The sequence below is a fragment of the Prionailurus viverrinus genome, chromosome B2 (genome assembly GCF_022837055.1).
Source record: "Prionailurus viverrinus isolate Anna chromosome B2, UM_Priviv_1.0, whole genome shotgun sequence".
Lineage (NCBI taxonomy): Eukaryota > Metazoa > Chordata > Mammalia > Carnivora > Felidae > Prionailurus > Prionailurus viverrinus.
This window is the reverse complement of record NC_062565.1, coordinates 64,059,642-64,080,145: the sequence shown is the minus strand read 5'-3', so window position 1 is coordinate 64,080,145 and position 20,504 is coordinate 64,059,642. Positions and strand designations below refer to the sequence as shown.

The 20,504-nt window shown below is 35.4% G+C and overlaps 1 protein-coding gene across 2 annotated transcripts in view; it reads right to left on the bottom strand.

The window, feature by feature from the left end:
* Positions 1 to 20,504, bottom strand: part of SMAP1 (small ArfGAP 1) — a 202,700-nt gene that overhangs the window by 121,204 nt on the left and 60,992 nt on the right. For both annotated transcript variants that reach the window (XM_047860688.1, XM_047860690.1), the window contains exons 3-4: positions 11,905 to 11,990; positions 4,039 to 4,114 (exon numbers count right to left, since the gene is read on the bottom strand). In XM_047860688.1, the coding sequence (XP_047716644.1) occupies positions 4,039 to 4,114; positions 11,905 to 11,990 (162 nt within the window). The remainder of the gene's footprint in view (positions 1 to 4,038; positions 4,115 to 11,904; positions 11,991 to 20,504) is intronic.

Below are 20,504 nucleotides of genomic sequence, written 5' to 3'. Positions count from 1 at the left end.
AGTGAATAGCATAGTGTAGTGATTTCCGATCTCCGGGATGCACTGGGAGAGAATAGTCCCCTTCCTGGACTACTTATGGAAGAGAGTTTATTACGTCCCCAAGACAAAATACCCTGTAGGTGCCAGCCAAAGGCCTTTCATCAACAGGGCAGAGAGGCTCTATTCCAGAAGAGGGGAACAGATCCACACCATGCTGGGGGTCCTTTAATACTTTGGGATTTGAATCCCAGCCGCATGCCAAAGAAAAAAACCGCACAAGAGTTTTGACACAGGGCAAGCTGACTTCCCTCTCTATTCTGTGAAGGCTGCCTGAACAGTGGGGGTTGAAACCCCTGGTCTCAGCATGAGACATTGGGGTGGCACCACTTTCCCCTCAACACCAACACAGTGGGACTTCAGAAAACAACACAGCAGCCCCCAGTGGAGGCAGGACCCACTTACACCAAACCCCGCCCTCTGTGCCTGGCAACTGCTTATTTATTAGGGCGAGATGACTCGTAGCCAATGCAGCCGGCCTCTTCTCCAGTCCAGCACAGCCAGCAACCTCAAGCACCCACAGACAACTCTTTTTGTTGTTGTTTTCCTCCTTCTTTTTTTGTTTGAAATCAGGCTCATAGTTCCTCATTTGTTTACTTTGTTTCATTTCCTTCTCTCTCTCGGAATCAGGCTTTTGCATTCTTTTCTTTTTTTCTCTTCTGCTTTTTTTTTTTTTTTCTATTTTTTCTTTCTCTTTACTTGGAATCAGACTTCGTTTTTTGATTCTCTATGTATTTGGGTTTTTTTGTTGTTCCCTTCTCCTTTTTTCTTTTTTTGGGATCAGGCTTCCCCACTCCTTTTTTTATCCAGGGTTACTTCAACAAACAAATCAAAGCACACTTAGTTAAATGTCCAAACACCCCCTCACTGCAGGCAAGGAGTTCTGCAGAAGACTGACCAGTGGGAAAGAGCAGCCAAAACACAACAGAAGAGCGCACACAGCATACACCTGAAGTGCCAAGCTTTGGACTGTGTATGACCCCTTTTTAATACAATAGTGTTCTCAGGTGCAGGAAATTTTAACAAACTTTTAAAAAAGAATTACAGAGGGGCACCTGGGTGGCTCATTCGGTTAAGCATCGAACTTCGACTCAGGTTATGATCTTGCTGTTCAGAATTCGAGCCCCGCGTCAGGCTCTGTGCTGACAGCTCAGAGCCTGGAGCCTGTTTCAGATTCTATGTCTCCCCCTCTCTCTCTTTCTGCCCCTCCCCGTTCACGATGTCTCTCTCTTTCAAAAATAAACATTAAAAAGTATATATTAAAAAAAAAAGAATTATAGATATCCTGGCACTCAATTCCTAAATATTTTATCCCAGTACATATCTGTTAATGAATGAAGAAATCCTCTTAACTGAACATAATACCATTATCACACTTGGGGGAGGGGGGGCAGAATTCCACAGCAACAGCTATCATCCAAAGATAAAACTGTTTTGTTTTGTTTAAATTTATTTATTTTAATATATGAAATTTATTGACAAATTGCTTTCCATACAACACCCAGTGCTCATCCCAAAAGGTGCCCTCCTCAATACCCATCACCCACCCTCCCCTCCCTCCCACCCCCATCAACCCTCAGTTTGTTCTCAGTTTTTAACAGTCTCTTATGCTTTGGCTCTCTCCCACTCTAACCTCTCTTTTTTTTTTTTCTTCCCCTCCCCCATGGGTTCCTGTTAAGTTTCTCAGGATCCACATAAGAGTGAAACCATATGGTATCTGTCTTTCTCTGTATGGCTTATTTCACTTAGCATCACACTCTCCAGTTCCATCCACGTTGCTACAAAAGGCCATATTTCATTTTTTCTCATTGCCATGTAGTACTCCATTGTGTATATAAACCACAATTTCTTTATCCATTCATCAGTTGATGGACATTTAGGCTCTTTCCATAATTTGGCTTTTGTTGAGAGTGCTGCTATGAACATTGGGGTACAAGTGCCCCTATGCATCAGTACTCCTGTATCCCTTGGATAAATTCCTAGCAGTGCTATTGCTGGGTCATAGGGTAGGTCTATTTTTAATTTTCTGAGGAACCTCCACACTGCTTTCCAGAGCGGCTGCACCAGTTTGCATTCCCACCAACAGTGCAAGAGGGTTCCCGTTTCTCCACATCCTCTCCAGCATCTATAGTCTCCTGATTTGTTCATTTTGGCCACTCTGACTGGCGTGAGGTGATACCTGAGTGTGGTTTTGATTTGTATTTCCCTGATAAGGAGCGACGCTGAACATCTTTTCATGTGCCTGTTGGCCATCTGGATGTCTTCTTTAGAGAAGTGTCTATTCATGTTTTCTGCCCATTTCTTCACTGGGTTATTTGTTTTTCGGGTGTGGAGTTTGGTGAGCTCTTTATAGATTTTGGATACTAGCCCTTTGTCTGATATGTCATTGCGAATATCTTTGCCTTTTAGTTTTGTTGGTTGTTTCCTTTGCTGTGCAGAAGCTTTTTATCTTCGTAAGGTCCCAGTAATTCACTTTTGCTTTTAATTCCCTTGCCTTTGGGGATGTGTCGAGTAAGAGATTGCTACGGCTGAGGTCAGAGAGGTCTTTTCCTGCTTTCTCCTCTAAGGTTTTGATGGTTTCCTGTCTCACATTCAGGTCCTTTATCCATTTTGAGTTTATTTTTGTGAATGGTGTGAGAAAGTGGTCTAGTTTCAACCTTCTGCATGTTGCTGTCCAGTTCTCCCAGCACCATTTGTTAAAGAGGCTGTCTTTTTTCCATTGGATGTTCTTTCCTGCTTTGTCAAAGATGAGTTGGCCATATGTTTGTGGGTCTAGTTCTGGGGTTTCTATTCTATTCCATTGGTCTGTGTGTCTGTTTTTGTGCCAAAAACTGTTTTCCTATACACTACTACATAAACTCTTTTCCAAACTGTTGTCAAGATAAAAAAATACTATCAATATAGATATAATAAAAAAGAACAAAAATGTTTAGTTTTTTTAAAAGGGTATTTAATGTAAAGCCATGTTTTATAAAATAAACTAAAATGATTTCTTAAAATTTCATATGAACATATATTACTTATGTTTTAAACTTAGCCCATTTTCCTTCCCCCATAGTGCTACAATTAGACTGTTTTATGGGCATTATAAATATCATTCTCAATACTGTCAATTTTTTACCATTCTTTCAAAAGACTTCCTCTCCTATATTCAATGCAGCCCAAACTCTTACACAAGGGTGTCTTTGTTTCAAAATACACATTAATGATATTTTAAACATTTTTAACAAGACTTTTTCATGATCAAAATATCCTTATTTTGTTAGTATTTGATTAATTTTTTAGTATATTGCTTCTCTGTATGGACTGAAAAGAAAAACCCAGTTTGTATACAAAATGAAATTATTGTCTCCAAATTGTTTGATACATAGATGACTTAACCACAAGATTAATCTTTTATAGCTTGCTTATTAATCTAGGAATTAAAGGCCAAAAAATGTCTATAACAATAAAGACAATTATCCTTAAACTGTAATTAACTGGAATGAGAAAAATTAATCAGAAAAAAACTAAAAAGAAACAATGATACAATACTTTGATCATTACAGTAAGGTCTCAACTATTAGGTATCAAAATACTTGATAGTAATCAGTTAAAATGCCATGTCTTAATATACATATGTCTGGACACATCCACTAAAGCCGTAAAGGGAGGATAAAGTGCCTTGTTTCTTTTTCATTTATTTCCAGAATTGAGTGAAATAATTTTCTCTCCCCTTTTTTTCAGTTAGTGATCTTATCTTTTTAAAAATTTCATAAATTAACTTAATAAATGACATTTAACAGTTACTGGACTTTCACTTAGAATGTGTTCTTTTCTGAATCAAGAGTTCTGCTTTGTGAGAGTTCATAAACATGTGACAAAAAATTCCAATATTCAAATTTTTAAAAGTCTGTAAGTATATTTTTACAATAAAAAAAAATTAAGCTGCATTGTATGTTAAAAAGTTTGAGATCCATTCAACAAACATCAATTGGTAATAGAGATGAAGATTTTACTTACATTTGTAATAGCTATTGCATTTTTATCATAGTATTTCTTCTTTTCATATTTATCTCTGATGAAAAATTCCACTGCTCTGAAAACAGATAACTTAAGGAAAAGCATGAGTTCAGTGGCACGTACAATCCCCTTATTCATTCCTTTCCACAAAGCCTACACACTAAATTCAATTTTCCTCCTCCCCAGTCCATGCCTTCCTCTCACACTATTTCTGCAACTAAACTCTGTAACCTACTTTTCTTTCTGCCAACCAAAGTCTATCCCTTTCAGGAAGTTTTCTCCATTCAACAAAACCACCCAACCCAATTCTAAGGAAAAAAGTAACTACATTTCTCAATACCACCACACTCCCCAAACCTCCACCTTCAACCAAACTCAATCAAAGTTCATTTTAAACTCTCAGTATAAGGAAACTAATAGCCATGTGGTGCCCATAACATACCAGACACTGTGCTATGTATTGTCCCTACTTTGTTTCCTTTAATCCTTCCATAAGCCAGTCATGTGTACATTATTTCTGCATCACACATGAATAATTAGCAACTGGGAAAAACTAAACAACTGTGATTTCAATACTTCTGTTCTTTCCCACAGGCTTCTCCTAGTTGCATTATAGAGGATTCCCTGTATATTAGAAGAATGGGGGCCATTTTTTTTTCTTTCAAAGCTGAGGAATGGGGAAGTCAAGAAACTACAACCAAAGTTAGTACTATTTAATTTTCTGAAGTTGGCTGGAGTAGCCTTATACATAGACAGAGTGATCCACTTCTAGTGGGATTTGAGAGTTTTGAGTTATCTGATATTGATGACTTCTCTTACCTCTCAATCACTGCTTTACTGAATTTCACTAAAATGGGAATTCTTCCATCAGACAGAGATTCATAACCTTTTTAGTACCACGAACCCCTATGGTCGTCAGGCAAAGCCTGCGAACTCTTTCTGGGACGGTGCTTTTAATTGTATAAAATAAAATACACAGAATTACAAAGGAAATGAATTACACTGAAATACAATCTCTCTGTAGATCCCCAGTAAGACATCCTTCTGTTCAAAAGATAAGTTACCTGTAGCAGTAAAACAATACATTTTCAGTCAATAACTCCTTATTTGAAGTTAATAAACGCCAGTTGAGGCAACAGATAATAGATGACAGACCAATATACAGTGGATATTAAAAAGTTGAGGCATTATGAAAGCACTCAAAGAGGGCCAGGGAAGGCAAGACAGGAGATCTAAACATTTAATTTATTAAGTAAACTGAATGACTGAAAGCCATTTTTAAAGATAGTTTGTGAAGGGCACTTTATGTGATCTTTATCTCCGCTTCTCCTCTTCGCAACCTATAAGGTAGGTGCCATTCCACAACTACAAGTGTGGCATAGAAAGTTTAAAAAGTTCTCTGGGATTCTTATAGTACAAGAGAGAGCTGTGATTCAAAACCAGGAATATTTGGCATTTACCTTTCAGAATGTTCCTGATCATCACCAGTTCATCTGTGAACCATTCAGTTAGTTTGTGCTAATGCTAATAAATACTTTTAAAATCTAGAGACTGTCAAATTTGGATGGTATTTTCTTTTAAACTTTTTTTATGTTTACTTATTTTTGAGAGAGAAGGAGAGACAGAGCATGAGCAGGGGAGCGGCAGAGAGAGAGGGAGACACAGAACCAAAACAGGCTCCAGGCTCTGAGCTGAGAGCACAGAGCCCGATGCGGGGCTCAAACTCATGAACTGCGAGATCATGACCTGAGCCGAGGAGGCTCAGCCGACTGAGTCACCCAGGTGCCCTGATGGTATTTTCAAAGTAGCCTGGGAGACCCTTTTAAGTAAAAGATGTGATCGGGCTGCTTATTTAGCTATGTGAAAATTTTAGCAGCCAATATGCCAAGATTTTCACAAAATGCAATGTTATTTTACTCCAACTATTTCACATGTAAATCAGCTAAATGTTAAGTTAGCTCATGACTGTAAATACAAGTTCAATATTACATTTTTCTGTTTATCTAACAGGAAAAAATGAAACAATCAAAAATCTGGCCCTTTGGATTAGGTGTATGAACGTGGATATACTGAGCAATTTTCACTGTTAGAGACAACTACTTACCTCCACAAAAAGAGAAAATAGACTTCACTTAGACTGAGGTCATTTTCATTTCAGATGATATGGAGTATATTTATTATTCATATATATATTTATAGATTTGTATAAATATTTTAGCAGCAATTATATTTACAGTTAAATATGTATTATATAGCATATAATACAGTATATATATACAGCTATTCTTTTAACTACAGAAAATTTTTAGAAATCTAAATTCTTATATTAAAATGTTTATATTTAAATATCAGAGAGGAGGATAATACTAATATTTTTCCTTCTTAAAGACAGAAACAACACTCATTTTAGATATTGTTTAGAGTATACTACACCTTAAAGCTTGAAAAGATTTAGTACTCTTATCTATGAAATGTCAGTGACAAAGATCGCTGTTTATGATTTTAAAAATTACTATTAGAGGGGCGCCTGGGTGGCTTGGTCGGTTAAGCGTCTGACTTCAGCTCAGGTCATGATCTCACAGTCCGTGAGTTCGAGCCCCGTGTCAGGCTCTGTGCTGACAGCTCAGAGCCTGGAGCCTGTTTCAGATTCTGTGTCTCCCTCTCTCTCTGCCCCTCCCCTGTTCATGCTCTGTCTCTCTCTGTCTCAAAAATAAATAAACGTTAAAAAAAATTTTTTTTTTTAAATTACTATTAGAGAGAAAACTCATTAAGGTTAGAAACAGAGCTTATAAAATAGTTTAACCAACAGTAAAACTAAAATACTGAAAACTATGATGGTTTTATAAATACTAAATTTGAAAAAGACAAATATTTTTAGGTTAAAATTTTTTGGAGTGAAAAACAATACATCTAGTGAAAATACATGTTGCTGTGAATTTGCAGAAATAACAGATATAAGTGAAATCTTAATTTATATTTAATATATTTTATATAAATAATGCAAATTTAGGTGAATCTGGTTCTGCTTATAAGAAACCTTCTCACAAATTATCTAAAAAGTAAGCAATTCCTAAAATTCTGAGATGAAAGTTGAGTTGTTTTCCAAGGATATTAAGATTAAATTAATTAAGTTAAAGTAATCACTAGAGCAGAAGAACTCACTTGGGTCTTCCTGTTATTAAATATTACTTTTTTTAACATTTATTTATTTTTGAGAGAGAGACAGACAGAGTATGAGCAGGGGAGGGGCAGAGAGATGGAGACATGGAATCTGAAGCAAGTTCCAGACTCTGAGCTGTCAGCACAGAGCCCAACGCAGGGCTCGAACCCATAAACCACTAGATCATGACCTGACCTGAAGTTGGATACTCAACCAAATGAGCCACCCAGGCACCCCTTAAATATTACTTTTCAAAAACCAATCAAAGCCCACCACAAAGTGCATTTTTTAACTTCCTTGGGAGTCATCTGAGAAAGGACCATGATTTAAGAAACATGATTTTTATGTCCTCAGTTGCTATCCATTCCTATGTACCTCTTAAAGCAAGAACATATCATATGGTCTTTATGTATATTTGTACAAGGTCCCAAATGTATGCCAATTCTTCATTGTTAATTCACCTAAAGAAACAATGATTTATTCCCAGGATCAGCAAAATTTTTCTTAGAGGGCCAGACAGTAAATATTTTAGGCTTTGAAGGATAGTTGGTCTATGCTGCAATTATTCAACTCTGCCTTTGTAGCTCCAAAGCAGCCTTGAAAATACATAGATTAATGGGCATGATAATAAAACTTTACTTACAGAAAGAGGAGTTGGCTCCTAAGCCTGCAGTTACTGATTCCTAAATTGGATCCCAATTTTGCCCATGAGGGCAAAACAAGTTGGAGTTATAGAGAGTCTCTGTGTCTACAAATTATCATTACAGACATCTTAAGGAATTTTCAGTGGACATTTTGACCATAGTTTTGCCTTATATGTGGACTCTAGTACTAAGGCTCAAAGAAGATGGTCTCCAACATACACCCTCATTTCTGGTACCAGTAGGCACTTGTTATTGTTACCTTGAAGTCAGCTAATCTGCTGAACCCATACCCAGGTATAATAAAAAAAAAAAAAAAAAAAAAACCAAAACAGATAATAATACTCAACTCACAAAGTTGTTGAGAGTTATGGGAATAATATATATAAAGCATTTTGCAGTACCTAAAAGACAGTAAGAATTCAATAAGTGAAGTTAGGTTTTGTTGTTATATAACTTTGTATCTCAGTTTCCTCACCTTTAAACTGGAGATAACACTAAAGTCTCATCTCACAGGATTATTATAAGAATTAAACAAGCTAGTGTGTATAGAGAACTAAGCACAGTGTATGGCACATAGTGAGTGCTATTTAATTTTTAGCTCTTATTATCACAGTTGAGGGAAGAAATGAACAACAACTACCACATTCAGGGCTAAGATGATTTGTACGTCATCAAGTTTAAATAGATGAACTGAGAAACAATAAAAGGACAAATGAATTTGGAGAACAATCAATAGTCATCTTCATTTTCTATTCTCTACGTGTCATTTGAGACATAAGGATTTAGTTATACTGACAGATCAATAATATAACCAAAAAAATTAGAAATAGAACAACAATATTTTCAGGAAATCAGGGAAAGGAATATATTAACAATTCAAGTTTAAGTGGTTGATTTCGGATTTAATAAACAAACAAAAACAAATACCCCAGAGTCTTCCCCATGCCTATAGTTACAAAACATTCAGTACAGCACCCTTAATTGTTCCTGTCCTCGAAACTAACAAATGATACTATACAAGCCCCACAGAAGTTTAACATTACTTTGTATTTTAACATGTATTTATTTGTAATTGGAGATTGTTTTCCTTTTCTTAAAGATACCATTTTAAAAGACAATTAAATTAATATTTACTCCAAAGAACAAAATCTTCCAATTCCAGACACATTCCCACTGACAGCAGTAAAATCTTGAAATGCTCAAAGGAGAAGAACTGCTGATTAGCTTTGGTGCACAATAGACCTCATGGAACTGAAGTAATTAAAGTTTTTAGATAAGATGAAATATCCTAATAATGAAAAGCTTAATGTAAAGCTTTATCATTTGTCACGCACTGGTACATGCAGCCTATAATTAACCACATCCCACATGAGAAATTGTACTTTCACAGCAGCTTTTGCATAACTTTGTAAATTGTAAAGCTTTTAAAAAGTGACAAATCTTGTTAAGAATTCAGTAAGGCCCATGTTATGTGAGTTTTACTCAGTTTGGTTCCATTTGCCTCTAGGGGTAAGGCAACAATGTTTAAATCAATAAAAATGCAGCAATTTTAGGCTTTTCTAAGAACAATAAAATTTAGAATGATTCGTGAAATAAAGAACAGGGACTAGTTTTGTTACTAGTTTCCCTAATAAAATCACAATGTTTCATAATTTAAAAAAGGGAATAAAGTGATGTTGCTATAATATTTAAGGTAAAAACAATTTTAAGGCCACAGTATTATATTGGATATAGGGACTGGTCTCATGGCCCAGGGCATGTCATCTTAAACTCGCAGTGGTCATCTTTGTGTCATCAAATCTGTTTCGACAAAATCCCTCTTTTAAGTAGTTTCTGACAACCATTAGATTATCTTTTTGTGAACAGTAAGTCAACACCTCATATAAATACGACCATAATTTTTAAATGCTTTAGAAGTAAATTTAGTTTGAAAAATTATATAAGCATGCTTGAGCACACGTTAGCAAAAATATACATAATCCAAAAGCCCGAAATGAATCACACCAGCTACTTAGAAGCTAAAATCTATATCTAAATCTTATGATCTAGCTGCAAAGAGTCCCAAACCATAAGCCTATCTATTGTTGAAGGCCATCAAGACTCAAAAGTGGCAACACTGATTTTACTCAGACTATCATCATTTAAAAATATTCAAGTGCCCGTCTACAGGAGGAAAAGTCTGGAAGCTTTGAGAAATTTCTTAATGACTCTTTGAACATCCTACCTTTCCACGCCCTCAAAAGGGAAAATACTATGCTCTAGTTCAGAGTTATTTTGAGAATTAAAAAAAAGATAATGTACATAAAATGCCAAGCTAGTGCCTAGCACACCGCTAACCTATTTTAAGCAGTAAAGCTACATCAGCTGCTGTTCACAACATTGTATCTTCAGTGTGTCAAAAGTCGAGGATGTAATGATACCAAACACCAACCAATTCACTGTAAAAATCTTATCTCTCCTGAAATTTTTAGGTAAGTACCAAACATTTAAAAATATATCAGCAAAAATAATAACAGAATTAATAACTCACTACCTCATTAATCCTTTATTTCTATAAGGTTCATCATAAAATTGATGGTAATTATTTCAGAAGAAATAGTATTGCTACCAACATATATGAAACAGTGGATAGAACATTTCAATGTGAGGTGTGCCTGGGTGGCTCAGGAGCTGGCATCCAACTCTTGATTTTGGTTCAGGTCACGATCTCACAGTTCGTGAGAATGAGCCCCACACTGGGTTCTGCACATCTCTCTCCTCTCTTTCTGCCCCTACCCTCCTCTCTCTCACTCTCAAAATAAATTAATTAAAAAAAAAAACAAAAAAAAAAAAACAGTTCAATGTAAGAGAATACCAAAAAACTACATCCAGTCCTTTCTGAAATACCTTCAAGACTTCTTTGAAAATACAGAATCATGATGATATATTAAATAACTTGGAAGCCACTTTCACCCACAAGATACCAAATAAAGGATACTACCAAAAACTTTAAGAACTTCAAGAATTTACCCTGTAATCTTCAAGAGAAGTCCAAAAAAAACCAACTCAAACCAAACTGACCCCAACACACACACAAACAAACTTCCACAGAAAGAAAATTCTTCCATTTGAGCGTCAACTCAGCCTGTGGGGTGAGAACCAAAGAGAAGAGAAATAAATACAACTAGCAAGCAACTGGTAAAAACCCAGGACATTACTTCTTTGCTCTACTCTATTTCCTTCTGCCATGCTCTATTCCAGGGTTCTGCCCTAGGCCTCCATTTTTCAGAGAAGAAAGAAAACAGCATTCCCAAGATTTTTAATAAAACACACAAAAAAGAATACAGGACCACTGCCCCGGGTAAACACAACTTCACTCAACACTTCTGTATTACCTACATGCTAAATTACTCTATAATCTGCACTGAATTTCCTGCTTTCTTCTAAGGTCCAGACCCATGTTTCCAGCTAAATGGGGATCTCCATGTATATGTCCAACAGACACCTCAACCTGTCCAAAGCCATGAAGCATGGCTTATCACCTTTCCTTTCTGACCCTTCAACCTTCATCTGGTACTGAATACTTTCTGTCTGGGAATATGTTTTACTTCACCATAGAACCTCAGGCAAGCTTTACTATCTGGGGTCATCCCAGTATCTTCTTCAGAAACAGAGCCAGTTTTAATCTAATCCAATTGCTCCTGCTTTCCCAATTTCTTTGCAATCTTCCCAATTCCTTCTTGTCCATTCTTAATGCACTAATATATAACTTCATCATTGCTCATTTCAAGGCTATACTAGTATTATTCTACATGGTCTCTCTGATCTCCAAGATCTAACAGTACAGAGCCTGCTTGGGATTCTCTCCCTCTCTGCCCTCTCCCCAACTCATGCGTGCACACTCTTTCTCTCTTTCAAAATACATAACAAAATATTTTAAATAAATAAATAAATAAATAAATAAATAAATAAATAAATAACATCATGGTAAAGTTCACAACTTTCTAAATACAGTTAAAATATGAAGTATAAAAATGAGTTAATTTTTTTTTAAACCCACAATGAATAAAGTTTAAAGGATACTGATCTGTCTGTGGTCTTCGAAAATTCTCTGGAAGATTGGCTTCATAGAGTAGTCTTGCTTTAGTATTTCCCATATCTTGCATGCACTAAAATAAAAAGAAAAATCAAGTATTTTCATTACTCATATAAAAAAAGTAATTCCCATATACACATACATATACATACCTACACACATATATACAAAGAAATACCAGGTAACATTTATTATTTGCAAGATATATTTTCTAAGGAAAATAATTTAAATCACAACTATGAAATTACTAAAGTTCAAAGTATATGTTTAATTCCTCACATTTACTCAACTTATGTGGACCCATAGTTTTCTAATGTCTTTTTCTATGAAAATAATACCATCTTCCTAAAAGTAATTTCCTGGTAGTTCATGGGAAGTTTTATTATTGTTTTAAGTACACCACTTGAACAACACTGCCATTTCCAACGGTAACAGCTCAAGACCAAATTTTCTTTGTTTTGAGTTTCAAAATACTCCTGGGTTTTCATGATTTACAATCAGAATCACAATGGAGAGTAGATAAAAAAGAAATAGTGCTAACCTAAAACTCTAAAGAGGGTTTATTTCCTTGGGGTTAACCTCTTTAAGATTCTGCTGAAAGCTATGGATCCCCTCCCTACAAAAAACCTGCACGTGATGGCCCAAAGTCTCCCTAAAATCTACAAGCCCCAAAAATAAGAACTACTCAGGAGGCATAAAATAATCTGACAATCACTTCAACCAGTTTAACTAAGTTTCAGTATCCTCTGTGAGTAAGGATTAGCCAAACAATACTTCCTGGACATTCTATTACATTAGAAACTAAACATTTACAAACAAAATATTATTCTATTACTATTTTACATCATTTACATAGAGCTTGGGTTCCTTAAAATGTTTTAATTGGTAGAAACATCAGTTTGTATAATCCCTTCTTTTTCCTTCTGATCTCCTAGACACACTCCACATCTCCAAGAAGACAGCTGAGGTCTAACAGATTTCCAGACATCGACCTTGAGTTGTAGCCCTCAAGTGGACACAGAACCATCTTCCTTCAAATAAAAAAATACAGTGACTTTTTTATCCCAACTGAGTTGTAAGGTATGCAAAATACTAATATACACTCATTTCTGGATACCTATCCCACCCACCTCAACATACTCTCTCAGAGTAAACAAGATAATAAGAGAGATCATAAGAAAGTGAAGTAATTAATAGGGGGCTGGGAAATATAATGGATAGAAAAACTGAAAAAGAAATGAGGTTTTTTTATATAGCTAACACAAAATAAAACCAAAGGTATATAAGGTAAGGGGGAAAACTGTGTAAAGTGAACTGACAGTACAAGGTCAGAGGCTCTATTACATCATGACATATACTAGCATGAATATGAGGAGAGCTAACATGTAAATTCTGTGTGTGGGGAGAAAAGCTTAGAAACTTTTCGTATAGCTCTCTCTTCTTGAAAGAAAAAATGTTTGCCCTCTCAAGTATTCAAATGATGTTTCATCCTTGTGTCATGGTGGGAATTTATTAAGTAAAGGTGATCCAAGTTATGTAATCATAAAAGCATTAAACATTTAGGAAGAACTAAAGCAAGAAAAACTGTCTCATACTTTTCACAATATCTGCAATAAAGCAAAAAGTAACTCACAGAAACTATGAAAGTAAGAAAATTTAAAAGTTTCCATCAAGCAAACAAGAACACATGGAAATTCTAACAAAAAATTTAGTAAGATTAAAAACAGTATCTACTATATATGTCGTATCTCATTGATCCTAAGTTACATTTTTCTTTATATTTCAACATTAATGAAATGAAATACATCTTAAAACTGATGGTGTCTTGTAAATTATAGTTTTTTTTCTTATTAGTCCATAAAATAGAGATGCTTTTTATAGAAATATCTTACTTTCTTTTTTTTTTTTTTTAATTTTTTTTTTTCAACGTTTATTTATTTTTGGGACAGAGAGAGACAGAGCATGAATGGGGGAGGGGCAGAGAGAGAGGGAGATACAGAATCGGAAACAGGCTCCAGGCTCTGAGCCATCAGCCCAGAGCCTGACGCGGGGCTCGAACTCACGGACCGCGAGATTGTGACCTGGCTGAAGTCGGACGCTTAACCGACTGCGCCACCCAGGCGCCCCGAGAAATATCTTACTTTCAATGAATATGATTGTACACATTTTATATAAAATATTCTCTTTATTTAATATAGGTTATTAAAATTTTGACAAAATAAAAAGTAATTAGGAACAAGGCATATATGTATATTACACCAAATTATTTAATGTTGTTCTAGGGATGCAGGTGAGAAAAAACAAGGTATAAAAATCTGAAAGGGACAAGTAATGTGAAATAATGAGCCATTTCTATAGAAGACCACGGCCAAAAGTGTGAAAGGGTACAGGTGCATGCGGTGTATATGTTAGTTGGGATTAGAAGAAACAAGGATTCAATGACATCACAGATGTAGAAAGATCATTTTGTAAGAAGATATTAGTGGCTCAGATAGTTTCTAGGTTTCTAAAAAGTAGAACAGAGTAGTGAGAAAGGAAGGTCAGCAACAAAAGGATCAGTGAAAATGAAAAGGTTAAGCAATTTTGAGATGGTTAAAGCAAGGGGAAAAAACAACAGGAGCTGGCATTGGGGGAGTTGATAGGAATATGGTACAAACTAGCTGTCTTCAGTTTCAAAACACTACATTTAAGGGCCATATAGAGGACTTATGAAAATTTATTCTATTGGTCCTAAAGAGCAAACTGTGTCTAGTAATCAGAAGAAAATAATGAAAATAGCCTAACAACTACAATAACGAGCTTTAGCCTCAATACTTTATTTTTATACATAAATTATATATATTATTATAAATTGTATATATATTATAGAAATTGCATATATATACATATATACGCCATTTTAAATTTCAAAAAACCCTGATTTAGACATTATTACCCTACTTTGGCAGGAAAGGAAACAGAAGTGGCAAGATGTTCAGTAACAGACCCAAGATTATTAGTCGCCACGAGTATTCAACTCCTGATAGAAACATCAGCCATCAGTAGTAGTTTTGATATCTCAGGCTATATCTAATGGAACTGGGACTACATCCTGCAAGACTTACAAACACCAAGCTCTTTGCTTTAGAGCTCAGTTTTCATTTTACAGATAAAGAAACTAAGGCACAAAGAGGTTATATGATTTCTCTACTGAGTAATACAATGAACCAGTTACAAGGCTGAAAATCCTTACCACCAGGCACCAGCTAATCGAAATAAGTGTCCAGGAAATTTCACCACAAGATAGAAAAATACTTTAGGTATTGCCTCCATTATTAAAACATCATTCCTGTTATTAAAATATTACTGCTTTTCTTTTGGGTTCTCTCAACCAAAAAGCTTTAGCAAAATTTTACCGGTAGAAAGCAAAATTTTAGTTGCTTATTCTTTGGCAATTTATGATTCAGTATCCCCGAGCTGAAATGACTGGACTGGTTGCAAAAAAAGGGAAAGGAGGGATGATAAAGGGCATACACTTCTTTAAAAAAATAATAAATAATAATAATAATAATATTTTATTATTTAACTACAATGAGAATTAAGTTATGGTTAATGAACTAGCTACCTTAACTTCTACCATGTAGTTTCCAATCAAGCCAGATCTAATACTATACACCATCCTGAAAAACTTAAACTTCCAAACGTACTTTCACTTCTCCAAAAGGAGGAATACTTGTAAGGATGCCAAATAGACCATTAAAAATTTTTTTAATTTACCAAATTTGAAAATTCTTTGGCTTTACAGAAAGCATGTAATTCTGTCATTCCTTCTCTCTCTCTCGCACATTTCAAACATGAAAAATGGAAGAAGAGGACTCTTAATTATTTAAATCAAATTTTCTACAAGTTTGGTTAAAAAAAGTTTTTTGAGAGAGAGAGAGAGAGAGAGAGGGAGCAAGTGAGCGAGGGGCAGAGAGAGGGAGAGAGAAAGAGGGAGGGAGGGAGGAAGGGAGGGAAAGAGAGAGGGAGAGAAGGAAAGGGAGAGAAGGGGGGAGAAGAGAGAGGGAGAGGGAGAGGGAGAGGGAGAGAGAGAGGGGGAGAGAGAGGGAGAGAGAGAGGGAGGAAAGGGGGGAGAGAGAGAGAGGGGAAAGGGAGGACAGAGACAGAAACAGAGACAGAGAGAAGTGAGGCTCACCCGGGGCTCACGTTTTATCCAAAGCAGGGCTCAAGCTCACCAGAAGCGGGGCTCTGCTCACCTGATGCTCACATGGGACTCAAACCCATGAACTGTGAGATCATGACCTGAGCTGATGTCAGATGCTTAACAACTGAGCCACTCAGGTGCCTTAAAAATATTTTTAAGTAGGTATTTACTTAATAAACTATTTTTTGCCTCAAAATTGATTTTTAAAAAAGTCAAATATCCAGGGGGCAGAAAATATACTGAAATTCTTGACAAAGAAATGATTATAAGAATATATTAAATAAAAAGTCAATATGCATTACTTTCAAAAATATATATATTGAAGAGTAAGTTAAATGTGTTTTTCACAGTTATGATAAACGCCATTTAGGTAGCATATATTTAAAAATTAACGTTATTTACTATTCATTTGAAATTCAATATGTCCTCATTTTATACACCGTATGTTTCTAGAAAGATGAATTTTATATTGTACTTTTTGCTTAAATAATCTTCATTCAAAATCAGTACCATTATCATTGCAAAGGAAGGTTTCACCTGAAAATAGTATAATAAATCCCACTTAAGAATCTCAGGGGCTCCTGGGTGGCTCAGTTGGTTAAGTGTCCAACTCCTGATTTCAGCTCAGGTCATGATCTTAACAGTTCATGAGTTCAAACCCCGCATCAGGCTCCGCACTTACAGTGCAGAGCCTGGTTGCGATTCTCTTTCCCTCTCTCTCTGTCCCTCCCCCCCTAAAATAAATAAAACTCAAAACCTACTATTAAAAGTATTTTGTCTTTGTCAATCTATAATCTTTGTTTTCAGTTTCTCCATATAAGCCAATACAAAGAACACCACCTACCCAAAGACTCACAAGTTATCTGAGATTCAATTTCAAAAATTACTGTTTGAACTGGAATGCTGAAAAACATCTACAGGCTAACATACTTCTTCACAATCTAACATAGATAAAATTTTCTATTTCTGAAACTTTCTAAGTAGAAAACATTTCACCCAATCCTAGTTTTTGCACTAAAAACAATAAAAATCTATATTCCAAAAGAGTTCTAAGTTTTTTTATGTTTTACAGAGACTGAAGTAAACTGAGGTTGTCAATTTAAAGTTTAAATTGGCATTTACTTATGGGATTTGTATAATTTAGTAAACTAAAACATACAAAAAGTAAACTTGTAACACATGGTATCTCCGTTTGCAGTGAGCACTGCATAACTTACAGAGCTGTCAAATCACTATGCTATACCCCTGAAATTAATGTAACATTATATGTCAACTGTACTTTGATAAAAAATAAAAATAACTGAAAAAGTTAACAAATATAACAAGCAGGAACAGATATAAGGACAATAAGCAGAGTCAAGGAGTAGGCAAACAAATGTACTAGGAAATTTTATTTTTATGTAACACTACTGTAAAAACGTTTTTTAAAAAAAATCACTATTTCTTACAAATCAGAACCACAATGAGATGCCACCTCACACGAGTCAGAATGGCTAAAATTAACAACTCAGGAAACAACAGATGCTGGCAAGGATGTGGAGAAACGAGAACGAGAACCCTCTTGCACTGTTGGTGGGAATGCAAACTGGTGCAGCCACTCTAGATACAGTGTGGAGGTTCCTCAAAAAATTAAAAATAGACCTACCCTATGACCCGGCAATAGCACCAATAGGAATTTATCCAAAGGATACAAGGGTGCTGATTCATAGGGGCACATGTACCCCAATGTTTATAGCAGCGCTATCAACAACAGCCAAATTATGGAAAGAGCCCAAATGTCCATCAACTGATGAATGAATAAAGAAGATGTGGTGTGTATACACATACACACACACACACTTGGCAATGAGAAAGAATAAACTCTTGCCATTTGCAACAAGGTGGATCGAAATGGAGGGTATTACACTCAGTGACATAAGTTAGAGAAAGACAGATGTCATACGTTTTCATTCATACATGGAACTTGAGAAACTTAACAGAAGATCATGGGGGAAGGGAAGGAGAAAAAATAGTTTCAAACAGAGAGGGAGACAAACCATAAGAGACTCTTAAATACAGAGAACAAACTGACAGTTGATGAGGAGGAGTGGGGGAGAGGGGAAAACGGGTGATAGGCACTGAGGAGGGCACTTGTTGGGATGAGCACTGGGTGTTGCTTGTAAGCGATGAATCATGGGAATCTATCACTGAAACCCAAGAGCACACTGGATACATTGTATCTTGACAATAAATTATATTTTTAAAAAATCACTATTTCATGTCAACAGGGGTATCTCCAATGGAAAAAAAAAAATTAAGCCCCCCACAAAATCAGTTTTAGTGAAAAAAAGAGCCTTGAAATAAGTGTGAAGGTAAGAAGTAACAGGAACAAACAGAAACAAAATGTGCCTCCACATCTTTATCAATATCAGGAAATAATAGTAAACGGAAGATAAATGACAGGCCACCTAAAATTCCAAGTTAATGATTCATTCTCCTAAGAATAAAAGTTGCTAATTTTTTTCCTTTCTTCAGTCTTCCAAAATATTGGAAAGCAGAATACTCTGGAATCCAACTAAGTGATACAACTACTTCAGGGTATGACTTCTATCTGTTGTTAGCTCACCTAAAGCCAAAAACGGTCAAGTCCAGGTTCAGTGGCTATGTTTAAGAACGATAGCTCTTTGGACATCCCCTCTCTTTCACCTTGTGCATTCTTTCTCTTTTCTCAACCTACCTCCTATCTGTCCCTATGTTTCCTGCACTTTCTCCCTCAGATACTAAGAATTACCAGGTCAAAAGCCATTAATAGTTAAGCTAGAATTCACACTAATGTATTAATACAGGAAGCTCCCTGCATAGTTTTCATAAATGTTTATGTGTGTACTGACTGGCCTTTTGGAGTTTACTGGCTACTTAAAAAAAAATGGAATAAGTGGAGAAAAGAACAGCAGCTACAAAACAAAGGACTAAGATTGCTAATTGCTCTATTTCAAATGATAAGGTTACAATGTGTCAAGTGGATCTTCTAAAATCCCAATGGCAAAAATGCAAAATATTAAAATAATCAATACAATCTTACAAGTTAGTGTGTAATGGAAAGGTGCTACATGTCTACACCAAATCTAGAGGAAGAAAGGTAAAGCGATATAAATTAAAACTCTTCTGAATTTTCTGAGGGGTGGGGAAGAGTCTCACCTACAAGATTAAAGGTTATTGTGTAAGATATGAAAACAGCTAAAAATGTGTACTACCTAGATGTTTATACAGATGCATAAAATACTTCAGGAAAACTACACAACAAACTAATAAATATGGTTGTTCCTACAGAGGAAAATTGGATGACTGAGGAATAGAAACGAGAGGAAAACTACTTTTACACACTTTGTACCCTTTGAAGTTTGTGCCATGTCCATATAATTCTCATTCCCCAAAACAATGAATAATTTGAAGGGGGCTACATTAATCCTGCATTGTTTCTAAATAAAATATTATTCAGAGAAGCTTAGCTACGGTATCCAAGCAGCATGAATGAGAGCATCCACTCCTACTAGGAAAACAAAGTGTTCTAGTGATCAAAGAGGTTATGAACCAAATGAAATTAATACATTTTTAAGAATCCCATGCAAGTATATCCTATGCTCCAAGTATAAATATACTTGTGATTTAGTTATGATTTACTTATGATACCTTTTCTCAGTATCATCTTCTTAAAGAAACAGAACTGTTGCTAAAGACTAAATCATTGAATGTATCTGCTTTTGCTTCTTAAAATTTCAACATATATATAATTTTATGTGAGCAAGGGAATACTACTTGTTCTATATTCTATTCATTAAAGTTTTCAGAACACAAAGACTAAGATTTTCAAACTGCCTTATCTGAACGTATATATATTTTTTAACGTTAATAAAAAAAGAGGAAATGAGTATTTGTAGTCCCTGGATAAATTCTTCATGTCAGTGACTCACCTCTACTACCACTTGAAATTTTCCAGAATAGTTCTCTATCTTCCTCTCAAAAGCCACCAGGATTTCTTGCATAGGAGCAAGCTTTTCAGGACTGGTTTCAAGATCTTTTGGATTCCAGCTGCTGGAAAAGAAGGGCCACCATTTTTGGTCTCAGGAACTCTTTGTAAATATTTAATACAGAGTCCATTCCTCCAGGTTTCATAAAATTGTGTTTTAGGGGAATTGTTCTCTTTCTGTTTTAATTGTTGTTTCTAGGTACAAAGTAAGTAAACCACACATATTTAAAAATTAAAAATTTTAAATGATGATGTGGAATTAGAGGTACCAATTTTCATTTGCTAGTTCTTACAAATTCAGAGAATGTATTTTTTAAAGCAATAAAATTAAACACCATTATAACAAAGTTGGAAAAGCTTCACATCACAGTCTTTATTAATCTGTACTATGAAATCCA